Source organism: Carex rostrata, chromosome 7 (genome assembly GCF_964058835.1).
Source record: "Carex rostrata chromosome 7, lpCarRost1.2, whole genome shotgun sequence".
NCBI lineage: Eukaryota > Viridiplantae > Streptophyta > Magnoliopsida > Poales > Cyperaceae > Carex > Carex rostrata.
The window spans coordinates 1,025,960-1,039,468 of NC_135924.1; the positions used below are offsets into that span (position 1 = coordinate 1,025,960).

Genomic DNA, 13,509 nt, shown 5'->3' on the forward strand with positions numbered 1-13,509 from the left:
ATTCATTTTACAAGAATTTTTTCCACCGGTGTTATCTTGTTGTTCTTCTTTTTCTAAATAAAGTTTTCCTGCTTTGTCACCTTTAATCTTTATATGCGCGCCTCCATAGATATTTATAGTGACAATATCCCTTATTAAGTTCTGTTTTGAATTGGCAAGCTGATTGAATGAGAATACTATTCATTTGAATAGTATGAATTATATATTAATTCACTTGTTCAAATTATACATGAAGTCACCAATTAAGTTCAACCTTATTAATAAACTAGCACAATATAATTAATGCTTGTACATTGAGAGCTTGTACATTAATTGACAGAATTATAACATCATCACAGATAATTGATCAAGCAAACACAGAGATTTTAACGTGGTATCGCCTATAGCGCACTCCACGGATCAAGACACACACACACTCTTTTATTTCATAATAATTTCTGATTACAACTCACTCAACACTAAATTGTATTTTTCTTTCTTAGTTTTTTCTGCATAGAGGAACTTAGATTTATAACCCAAGTTGTATACGTTCTCTTATTTAGGAAATAACCAAACATGGTATTTGATCAATCAATCAACCAAACATAGTAATAATCATCCAATTGCAGCAGCAAATCAATCAAGGTAAGCATGGTAATAATCCAGCAATGATATCAATCAATCCAGCAGGACTTGTAGATCCGGTGTGACACTAACTACACGTGTCAACTTGTAGTTCCAACATTAATATTGTGAGCTTCTATGATCTCTGATCAATTTCGTTTTATTACGATCTTAATTAATTTTATTTGTTGACCATTTCTGATTTCTTACAAGTGTGAACCAATGGATAGAAGGGATGTTGAGAATTGGTCATTTGTGGATGAAAGAATGGAAATTCGTATCCTCTGAGATATTTCAAACTTTGAGTGTTTTTTTTTTTTGGAAAATCCCAACCATTTATACTTTGAGCACATCTGCATTACCCAAAACATTAAAAAAAATCATGTTGCAATTACTGTTACTGGTACCATAAGATATTTTGCAAAATTAAGGTGTGATGTGTTCATCAAGAGGCTAGGGGTTGATGAGCACATCTTCAAAAGGCTATCGGATTGACTTTGAATTACAAATCCAAACTGTTTAAATCCATGTACTTCGTGAGTGATGCATGTACATGCAAAAATTTTGAAGTTTCGAATTCATTTAGTACATGATCAAGTGGTCAAAGATGATGAAAAATGAATACATAAATCAATTTAAAAAATAATTAATAAAATATTCATTGTTTTGACCGCTTGACCATTTGCTAAAAAAAAACCAAAATTTTCAACATTTGAATTTGAGATCTATTTAATCTAATTTAATATTGTTGTTAGAAATATTACAATGAGTGCATCTACGTATAGAAGGTAACTAAATTAATTCAGATAATAAATGTTTTTTATAGGGAAAATTTCTAGTTTACCCATACAAATTTTTAAAATAGCCAATATCCCCATCAAAACATCATAATAGCCAATATCTCCATACAAATTTCAAATTTTTTGTTCTATCCCCTTTTAATTATTTAATATTTTATTTAATTATTTTAACTTTTAAATTGAGCATTATACCCTTCAAATTTTAATGGAGGTGTCATGTACCTTTCTCTTCTATTCTTCAAACCTATTATATTTCAATCCATATCATTTGAAGCAGAAAAGAAATTTCGCCCCAGATTTGCCATCGTGTGTGTGCCTCTATCGCCGATTGGGTGGATCAATTCATGATGTTGTTGTGCATAGAAATTGAGAATTCAGCTGTTGCTCTCTTGTTATCAAATGAAACAATTTAATTTTTGAAATGTTATTTCATTATGTGCATAAAAAGAATTGAATTTTATCCAACTCCTCTCATTATCACTGCCACCGTAGTAGTACCCAGAGGCAATCATGTCTGGCTCAAACTTGCAAAAACATGTTGATTCCTTAATTTTAATATGAAACATTATGTAGTAACCAAGGGTAGATTACATTAAAACCCAATTCATTAGCGAAATGATATGTATACAATTATACTAGGTAAGAAACTAAAATCTAAAATTGTACTGACACAACAACATCCCTAGAAGAAGAAAAAAAAGAAAAGCAATATTGAGTCTCAGTACATATGAAATGAAATTAATTACGTAAAAACGAGTAGTAGAAAAATAAGTCACAAATTCCATCTAGTCTCTTCGCTACTTTAGCATAGTTCCTCCGGTGCGCCTCTGGTCCTGGTCTGCCTGTTTGTAATTCCTGATGCGTATTCTACAATGTACCGAAGTACTTTGGATTAGTTTTGTAAAGACCAGACCTTAGTATGTTCTCTCTTAGTGGTTAATTATTGATATTGTATGTGCTGGCTCTGATACCAACTTAGCTGTCACATCCCGAGACAACCCGCCACGTATTTACACGTAAGGCGTGTGCACATCACATACATTATCAATAATAAATACTCATGCAATATTTAAAAATCAAACCAGTCTTCTCACATCACAAATAGTTTGAGTAGATTACACACATTCAACATGAGATCAAGACAAACATGACAAACAAACCGATAATTGTCATATCAGTCAATGTATCCACTTTTAAAGAGAAAATTAAAGTTTAACTAAAAAGAAAATGAAAAGATACTTGAGCCATCTGCTCGTTGAACTCCAGATCCACGTTCTGTTGGGTTTTGTGGAACGGTTCAAACCCATTAATTTAGCTTAACAGCGGAAGTGTGTAAAACAAAAATTTTACGGTTAAGTTAAGCTAAAAATTAAACGAGGTATGTCAGGAAACCTTCCAAGGCGGTCCACCTTCAGTATTCCTTCGGCATCAAAACCTCATTTAATTCATTTACAGATCTACTCCATAATTGATTTTCTAAAGCATTAAATCTATTTACAAATTAAATAGATTAATATAACAATTTATACCTTGATTCCAAATCTCAGTTGGAATGCAGACCGAGCGAGTAGAGCCTCACCAGGGATGGAATCGACTCGCAGTATCACACGTGTGATACCTCTATTGGTTATCCACCAGGACTAACCGGAGAGCGATTTATTTCTTTTGCCAGAAATACCATAAACCGCATAATTCTGCAAAAACACTATTCACCAAAACCGTAATCGAGGAAGAGAGAAATACCGATTAACGATGTAATCAAATTAACACGTGAAAATAGTTGGTCTTTCTCTCTACCCCTACCCCTCTATTTATAGAGTTTTGAGGAGGTTCGCAAAAGACCGAAATACCCCTCAAAACAAATCTATTTACCAAAAGCCCTTGACACCTCATCCTTTTATCATGTGAAATGACCAAAATACCCTTGCCACCTCACATGACACATGTCAACACATGGGAAGTCGGCACTAAGGGAAAAAGACCATTTTACCCTTGGCCCATTAAGGCATGAATAGTGTTGGGCTTTGATTTTGGGCTTTGACTTTGGTCTTTTAATTTTAATTAAGGCTTTGATTATTTTGGGCTTTTAAATCCATAATTCAAACCCATAATTAACAAATTAAAATCCAAATCAAATATATATAATTGTCACATACAATTATATTTCTTTTCGGTTGGTGTTCGGTAACTTTTATACAACGTAACGTGTACGTTTATAAATTAACCGTTGTTTCTGCTTGTCATTCTAAATGACATTCATAATTTAATTATATCATGTATAATTAATTATAACCATCTTAATATTAATTATAATCAATTTATAATTAATCAGTAAGATTCTCCGAGTAGCTCCTATATGGTGTGACCCAATAGGATCTGTGTTATGTTGGTAAACAGAGTTAAAACTGTTTTAACTTCTATAATCATGGGTGGCATCTGGCAACACATCATGACCATCCAATTACACAGATGATGCTGTACTGTACAATATCACGATCCAGTAAACTATTTACTTGTGTCTGTTCTTCTGTCTCATAGCTATCAGATCAGTTTCAAGGTAGATGTGTGTCATCCTTGTTAACTGTATCTGTCACACCCCAGATTTTTACCATCCAGAGCGTGATTATATAAGCATCTTCACATCTTTCTTTGGCCCGTCAACCTATGTCGCCAACAGAAATGAAAAGAAAACAACAAAACGGAGTCAGCTACAAAGCTCAGTAACCGGTTATTTAACGACGCGCTTCTCTACAATTGGCTTAATTTAACAACTATTCCAATAGGCCGGATTAATCCACACAAATTCACATCAAATTATGCATGCATATTTAACCAGCAATAGCACGTCGGTCTAGGTTATCCATAAAACAAGTCACATCATATTCACACACGTGTAATCCCTGTCACAGGCAATTCCCACATTCTCATAACACAATTCCTTTAATCCGCCAATCCAATGGGAAATCCATCCAACATTGGAAGGCCGCCAACCCACTGGGAAATCCATCCAACAGTGAGAGGCTACAATCACATATCAAATTCCAACCTCAGACCCGCTATCCCGTTAAATATGCCATCATAATTCAATATGCAATACCAATATTCAAATCAACCATACAAAATGAAAACACAGATTATAGAGAAGTCCGGTTACCTGATAGCGAGATATTCAGAATTTCATATCGGTTTGCAACGACATATTAGAATCATGGCGGCGTAGTCAGAATTCGAATCGGATATTGAAATCGAATATCAAAATAATTGTCATGATAAGTTCCCTCTATTTCTTTCTATTTTTCCTTTCTTTTTCTTTTTCTTTTAGGGTGAGAGAAAGAGAGAGGCGTGGCAGAGAAATAAAATGATTTAAGTAGATATTTGGTTTGGGATAAAACAAAGGGGTTACGGCAGGGAATTTATTAAAAAGGAGCGGTTATGAAAATGGAAAGTTTGCGCACCAATTAATAGGCGCCTCTTCTGTACATCTTCTCACATTTTAATCATTATTTAAAAAAAACGTTTTAATTTAATTATATGGAAAACTAACGGAGAAAATGCAATTTATTATAGACGACTAATTGAATCGATTATTATTAAGAAAAACACATTTATAATTGAAAATAATGACTAATTGTTATTTTAGATGAAATATTTATTTAAAATTATATACATTTTTTTTTTCAGAAGAAATGTTGATTTCAGTATTTCAATAAAAGCTTTTATGCATAAAATAAATAACTCGATTTTTCGGGATGTTACAGTATCTTTTCTTGATCTTGAGTAGATTATCAAATATAATTACTCTTGTAATTATACCGCATGCAGATAATCTAACTCTATCAAGGGGCCCAGTGATGCTATAGCTCGTATAGAGATACGAGGGACAAATAGTATTCTTGGCAGACTATCACTTCCTCAGCTAAGTTATACATATGGAAATGCTACCGTTATGGCTGCTTTTTACGGACAGCGTTAGATAACACTTACTCATATATATTTCTTAGTGGGAACAATAAATACCTCATACTGTAGAACTTTGACACTGAATGAAAACATTAATGACACGAACACAATTCTATTTAATGTTTCATTCGGGGTCTGTCAAATACCATGTTCCTAGAACATGTATCTATGTGATTAAAATGACATCTCGTGTCAAGTGGTTTGTAAAACTTAACCATCTTTTAATCCACATACTAACCTTATAGCGGTAATTAGTGTTCCTGCTAATTACCTTGGTCAGTGACCTTTTAAGAGTATATATCATCTATATTATGGAGTTTCACAATTTCAGTCATGAACTCGAAATGATCCATAAATGCAATAATACTCATGGCAACAAAATGATATATAAATAAACATTCAATTCATGAACAAAGCTTTATGATTAATTTATCGTATTATTGACTTCTAGATTATTACAAACTAACAATCTCCCACTTAAGCTAGGAGCCAATCATCGTAGGCTCTACTTATACAAATCTCTAGTATTCTAAAAATCTCGTAGATCTAAAGAAAAAACTCATAGCCAGTCTCCTATGTGTCTCAGACCCATAGAGGCAATATGCATCTGGTGCTTGGCTTGAGGAAGAGGTTTCGTGAGTGGATCAGCTGTGTTGCTGACTGTGTCAACTCTACATATCTTTACATCACCTCTATTTACGATCTCTCATATCAGGTGAAAACGCCGTAGAACATGCTTGGATTTCGAGTGCGATCTCGGTTCTTTGGCCTGAGCTATAGCTCCATTGTTGTCACAGTAGAGGTCCACAGGGCCTTGAACACTGGGAACCACTCCAAGTTCGCTAAGGAACTTCTTGATCCAGAAACCTTCTTTAGCTGCCTCGGATGCAGCTATGTACTCTGCTTCGGTGGTTGAGTCTGCTGTAGTCTCTTGCTTTGAACTCTTCCAGCTCACAGCACTATCGTTGAGTATGAACACATACCCAGACTGTGATCTCGAGTCATCATGGTCAGTTTGGAAACTGGCATCAGTGTATCCATTTATTACAAGCTCGGAATCACCACCGTAGACGAGAAACATATCCTTAGTTCTTCTTAAGTACTTAAGGATATTCTTTGCAGCAATCCAGTGCTCTTGGCCTGGATTAGCCTGATATCTACTCGTCACACTCAAAGCGTACGAGACATCAGGGCGAGTGCACAACATGGCGTACATGATAGAGCCAATAGCCGAAGCGTATGGTACTCTACTCATTTTGCTTCGCTCATCAGTTGTCGAAGGACACTGAGTCTTGTTAGCTGAACACAATGTGACATTGGCAGGAATCCTCTCTTAGAATCCTGCATGCTGAACCGATTCAGCACTTTGTCAATGTACGTGCTTTGACTTAAACCTATAAGTCTATTTGATCTATCTCGGTAGATCTTTATGCCTAGTATATAGACAGCCTCGCCCAAGTCTTTCATTGAAAAGACTTTCTTCAACGAAGAATTGGCTTGTTGCAAAAGAGGAATATCATTTCCCATTAGTAGTATGTCATCTACATATAGGATAAGAAAAGCGATGGCACTCCCACTAGTCTTTCTGTATACACATGGTTCTTCTTCGCATCTGACGAAGTCAAGCTTTTTGACTTCTTCGTCAAATCGAAGATTCCAACTCCGTGATGCTTGCTTCAGTCCATAAATGGACTTAAGAAGCTTGCACACCTTCCCAGCATTCTTTGAATCCTCAAAACCCTCAGGCTGTGTCATGTACACATCCTCTTCTAAATTTCCATTTAAGAAGGCGGTTTTGACATCCATTTGCCATATTTCATAATCATGAAATACAGCAATTGCTAGGAGTATCCGAATTGACTTAAACATAGCCACGGGCGAAAAAGTTTCATCATAATCTACACCGAGAATCTGTTTGAAACCTTTCGCTACTAGCCGTGCTTTGTATACAGTCATCTTACCATCCATGTCTGTTTTCATTTTGAAAACCCACTTGTTAGCTATGGGTTTTATCCCATCAGGTGGTACAACTAGGTTCCAGACCGTGTTGTCATACATGGACTGTATTTCGGATCTCATGGCCTCCAGCCATTTATCAGAGTCGGGCCTATCCATTGCTTCCGCATAGGTCAAAGGATCTTCAGTGTCATAGGCTGAGATCTCGTGCAGTCCCAAGTACCTTTCAGGTGCATGGACTACTCTTGTTGACCTACGTAGCACTTGTTCTTCAGGCTATTGAACTTGATCCACAGCAGTCTGCGGATCTAGTTCTTCTTCAACTTGCGTTGAAGTACTTGAGCTCGGGACTAGAACCTCATCCACAGCTACTTGTGGATTTGGTACTTCCAGATGCTCATCAGCCGAAGTATCAAGAGGTGGGTTAATCTGATCTGGTTCAGATATTGTATTGTGTGATGTATCTTGAATTTCTTCAAGTATTACATTACTCCCACTACTTCTTTTTGCAAGAAACTTGTTCTCCAAAAATATACCATGACGAGCAACAACTATTTTGTTCTCGGATTGGTAATAGAAGTAATATCCTTTCATTTCCTTAGGATACCCTACGAAAAAGCATTTGTCAGCTTTGGGATCAAGTTTGCCAGACGTCGGACGTTTGACAAATACTTCGCAACCCCAAATTTTAAGATAAGACATAGTTGTGATTTTTCCAAACCATAACTCGTATGGAGTCTTTTCTACTGACTTGGATGGAACCATGTTTATTGTTCGTGCAGCAGTTTCTAGTGTGTGCCCCCAGAAGGATTTCGGCAGAGTGGCTTCACTCATCATGGATCGAACCATATCCAGTAGAGTTTGATTTCGTCTCTCAGAAACACCATTCCATTGTGGTGTCCCTGGAGGTGTGAGCTGTGAGACTATCCCACATTCATTTAAGTATTCTTTAAACTCAAAACTCAAGTATTCGCCTCCACGGTCAGAACGTAGAGCCTTAATACTTTTGTTCAATTGATTTTCTACTTCAGTCTTGAATTCTTTAAACTTGTCAAAGGATTCAGACTTATGTCTCATCAAGTAGACATAACCGTATCTACTGTAATCATCAGTAAACGTGATAAAGTAAGAAAAACCATTTCTTGTACAAGTACTCATAGGTCCACATACATCCGTGTGTATAAGACTTAACAAGTCACTTGCCCTTTCGCCCTTTTTGGAGAAAGGCGCTTTGGTCATTTTACCTCGTATACAAGATTCGCATGTGTCAATTGATTCCAGATCAAATTTACCAAGAAGTCCATTTTTATGTAACTTCTTGATGCGTTTCTCATTTATATGACCAAGGCGACAATGCCACATGTAAGTCGTGCTTTCATGTGATGCTTTGAGTCGTTTGTTATTTATGTTAAACACGGGTTTATTCATTTCCAGTATATAAAGACCATTCATCATATAAGAAGATCCATAATATAATTCATCTTTGTATATAGAACATCTATTGTCCTTTATCACAAAAGAGAAACCATTCATCTCTAAACATGAGATTGAAATGATGTTTCTGGAAATGCTAGGAACAAAATATACATTTTCTAATTCCATTACAAGCCCGCTGGGCAAATACAACTCTATACTACCAGCTGTTACGGCTGCAACTCGTGCTCCGTTTCCAACTTGGAGTTGTATCTCCTTGTTACGTAGCTTCCTTCTATTCTTTAGTACCTGCATATTTGAACAAATATGAGCACATGATCCGGTATCCAGTACCCAATCATTAATAGAGGTAGCAACGTTAACTTCAATAACAAAAATACCTGAGGTTGAAGCCTTGGAAACCTTTCCAGACTTCAGATCCGCTAGGTACTTCAGGCAGTTCCTCTTCCAATGACCCATGCCATTGCAATAATGGCATGCAGAGGAAGCAGCAACCTTTATCTTGGGAGGATTCGGTTTAAGAATCTTTTTCCCCTTGCCTTGATACTTGGGAGCCACCTTCTTTTGGGCTTTCTTTATCTTTTTCCCACCAGCTTGGATCATGAGAACAGAAGACTTTTTCTTCATGTCCCCATCAGCGATCCGAAGCATCCCTTGGAGCTCTTGTAGACTCTTATCCATTCCTAGCATATGGAAGTTCATGATGAACCCCGAAAAGCTTGGAGGGAGTGAGTGCAGGATAATGTCCGTAGCAAATTCCTTGCTTATCGGAGCATTCAGCTTCTCGAGCTGCTCAACATCGCTCGTCATACGGAGCATGTGAGTTCTCATAGAGCCTCCCTCGGCCAACTTGTGACCAAGTAGAGATCTTGTCACTTTAAATCTCTTGATACGCGCTTGCTCTTGAAACATGTTCTTGAGCTGATCGCATATGACATAAGTTTTGGTGTCCACAAATCGACGCTGCAATTCAGGACCCATAATACTTACTACGAGACCTTGTACATCAAGCTCATCCTCTTTGTGCTTGTTGTACTTAGTGATATCTTCTGGTTTGCCATCTGTTTCTGGCTCAGCAGGGACAGGTGAGTTTAAGACATATTCTCTCTTTTCACGTCTTAGTACAATGGTGAGAGCACGGAACCAATCAGTGAAATTGGATCCGTCCTCTTTCAGTGTTTGTTTCTCGAGTAGGGAGCGTAGAGAGAAGGATGTTTCTTTAGCCATATTACTACAATGTTAAATGTAAAGATTTTAGCTTTGTTCATGTAATGTTTTATTCTAATGATAAAACTCCCACTGCAAATTTGTTCTATTCCCGTTTTGCAGTAGGACCAAGATCCCTATTTTCACTAACAACCAAGGCAGTGTATGCATATCTTGGCTATCAGTTATCTTAGGTGAGCAAACTTGCTAATCACATCTCTTTGCGATTCTTGGTTTCGTTAAAACATCACGTGTATTTAACGAAAACTTTGCCCCAAGTCCAAAACTGTTTTGGAAATCATTGGTAAGTAACCTCACTCTATTTGGTTTGATATGTCGGACATAACCCTCGACCACCAAAGGTAAAAGGCGATGTCTACTGAGTAGTTTAATCATCAACCAATGAACAATGGTTTGAGGAGGATAGAGTGGGAAGGGCATACTACTTAATATTTAATGGGTTGGTGTTTATGCTTAATAGTGCCAGCAATTTCCAAAGGGGTATGTCAGAAAGAACGACTAATGTGATTTTATTCGTATCTTTATAGCGACTTCTTTCATATGCTTCATTAAGCAATTATAGAAATGAAGTCTTGAATACCGAATGTGATCTCCATTTCTTTTCTTAGCTTATGTCAGAAAGAACGACTAATGTGATTCTATTCGTATTTTTATAGTGACCTCTTTCTTATGCTTCATTAAGCAGTCGTGGAAAGGAAGTCTAAACTATCGAATGTGATCCCCATTACTTTCTTTTCTCAGCATATGTAAGAATGACTAAATGTGATTTTTATTCGTATCTTTATAACGACCTCTTTCATATGCTTCATTAAGCAGTCGTGGAAAGGAAGTCTTGAATACGAAATGTAATCTCCATTAGTTTTTTGTTCTTATCAGTACCTCTTTGATACGCTTAGCTTTTGTTAAGCAGTCAGTTCTTGCAACTGACTTTGGACATTCTTACGGACACGTGAAAGTCGTCTGCCAGAAAGACAACGGTGAGTTCCTTCACAAATCTTTCTTTGACATCACGTTCTTTCACGGTTCCTTTGAAAGCAATAAATCTAATTTATTCAATTCATATCAAAGCAGTAAATCTAATTTACTTATATACGGGACCAAGTCAGGTATATGTTTTTATCAGTTCCTAATTCTTTATTTTGCAGCTATGCTCAGTTCTTTATTCTATACCGTTTAAAGCATATAAATAGTTTACATGTTTTTAAAACAGATATTCTTTTCGGTCCATAAAGCAATTTGGTAACGTGACAAAGTTCCTTTTCGGCCAGCCATTAGGACATGTAAAAGGGGCTCCCAGGAAAGATTGGGGTCACGAGGACCGCTTAGACTCAATCTTTCCTAGACAGAACCATCTCTTTTATGGTGTGGAAATGACAGTTCTTACTAAGGTACTTTATTGCTTCATCACATTCTTCGATGAACTTTATTTTCCGAAGGTTTTCGAAAAGGCGAAAGATTTACACTAAATTTTGCCATTTCAAAAGCGTTAAAGCAATTTGGTAACGTGACAAAGTTCCTTTTCGGCCAGCCATTAGGACGTGTAAAAGGGGCTCCCAGGAAAGATCGGGGTCACAAGGACCGCTTAGACTCAATCTTTCCTAGACAGAACCATCTCTTTTACGGTGTGGAAATGACAGCTCTTACTAAGGTACTTTATTGCTTCATCACATTCTTCGATGCACTTTAACGCGATCAAAAGTTTTTTAAAACGAAAATATAAAGAAAGCATAAAGAAAGCGTAAATCTAATTTAACTTTCTTAGTCGGAAAAACCGAACCAAGAAAATCTCATTTCTAATCGGTTTTGGACTTGTGCTGCAAATGTAAGAATTTAAACCGATATGCGGTACATGCACCTTATTTGCATAAGTTATAACTTTAGAAAATCAATCAGCGGGAGAGCCTTGTGCTCTGATACCACTGTTGGGTTTTGTGGAACGGTTCAAACCCATTAGTTTAGCTTAACAGCGGAAGTGTGTAAAACAAAAATTTTACGGTTAAGTTAAGCTAAAAATTAAACGAGGTATGTCAGGAAACCTTCCAAGGCGGTCCACCTTCAGTATTCCTTCGGCATCAAAACCTCATTTAATTCATTTACAGATCTACTCCATAATTGATTTTCTAAAGCATTAAATCTATTTACAAATTAAATAGATTAATATAACAATTTATACCTTGATTCCAAATCTCAGTTGGAATGCAGACCGAGCGAGTAGAGCCTCACCAGGGATGGAATCGACTCACAGTATCACACGTGTGATACCTCTATTGGTTATCCACCAGGACTAACCGGAGAGCGATTTATTTCTTTTGCCAGAAATACCGTAAACCGCATAATTCTGCAAAAACACTATTCACCAAAACCGTAATCGAGGAAGAGAGAAATACCGATTAACGATGTAATCAGATTAACACGTGAAAATAGTTGGTCTTTCTCTCTACCCCTACCCCTCTATTTATAGAGTTTTGAGGAGGTTCGCAAAAGACCGAAATACCCCTCAAAACAAATCTATTTACCAAAAGCCCTTGACACCTCATCCTTTTATCATGTGAAATGACCAAAATACCCTTGCCACCTCACATGACACATGTCAACACATGGGAAGTCGGCACTAAGGGAAAAAGACCATTTTACCCTTGGCCCATTAAGGCATGAATAGTGTTGGGCTTTGATTTTGGGCTTTGACTTTGGTCTTTTAATTTTAATTAAGGCTTTGATTATTTTGGGCTTTTAAATCCATAATTCAAACCCATAATTAACAAATTAAAATCCAAATCAAATATATATAATTGTCACATACAATTATATTTCTTTTCGGTTGGTGTTCGGTAACTTTTATACAACGTAACGTGTACGTTTATAAATTAACCGTTGTTTCTGCTTGTCATTCTAAATGACATTCATAATTTAATTATATCATGTATAATTAATTATAACCATCTTAATATTAATTATAATCAATTTATAATTAATCAATAAGATTCTCCGAGTAGCTCCTATATGGTGTGACCCAATAGGATCTGTGTTATGTTGGTAAACAGAGTTAAAACTGTTTTAACTTCTATAATCATGGGTGGCATCTGGCAACACATCATGACCATCCAATTACACAGATGATGCTGTACTGTACAATATCACGATCCAGTAAACTATTTACTTGTGTCTGTTCTTCTGTCTCATAGCTATCAGATCAGTTTCAAGGTAGATGTGTGTCATCCTTGTTAACTGTATCTTTTCTTGATCTTGAGTAGATTATCAAATATAATTACTCTTGTAATTATACCGCATGCAGATAATCTAACTCTATCAAGGGGCCCAGTGATGCTATAGCTCGTATAGAGATATGAGGGACAAATAGTATTCTTGGCAGACTATCACTTCCTCAGCTAAGTTATACATATGGAAATGCTACCGTTGTGGCTGCTTTTTACGGACAGCGTTAGATAACACTTACTCATATATATTTCTTAGTGGGAACGATAAATACCTCATACTGTAGAACTTTGACACTGAATGAAAACATTAATGA

At 36.4% G+C, this 13,509-nt stretch overlaps 1 protein-coding gene across 1 annotated transcript; it reads right to left on the minus strand.

Annotated features, from left to right (window-relative positions):
* Window positions 1-939: 939 nt before the first annotated feature.
* Window positions 940-9,980, minus strand: LOC144556626 (uncharacterized). The gene is made up of 2 exons (XM_078305014.1): window positions 9,134-9,980; window positions 940-956 (listed from the first exon to the last, which is right to left on the minus strand). The coding sequence occupies exons 1-2, from the start codon at window positions 9,978-9,980 to the stop codon at window positions 940-942; spliced, it is 864 nt and encodes a 287-aa protein (XP_078161140.1).
* Window positions 9,981-13,509: the final 3,529 nt, after the last annotated feature.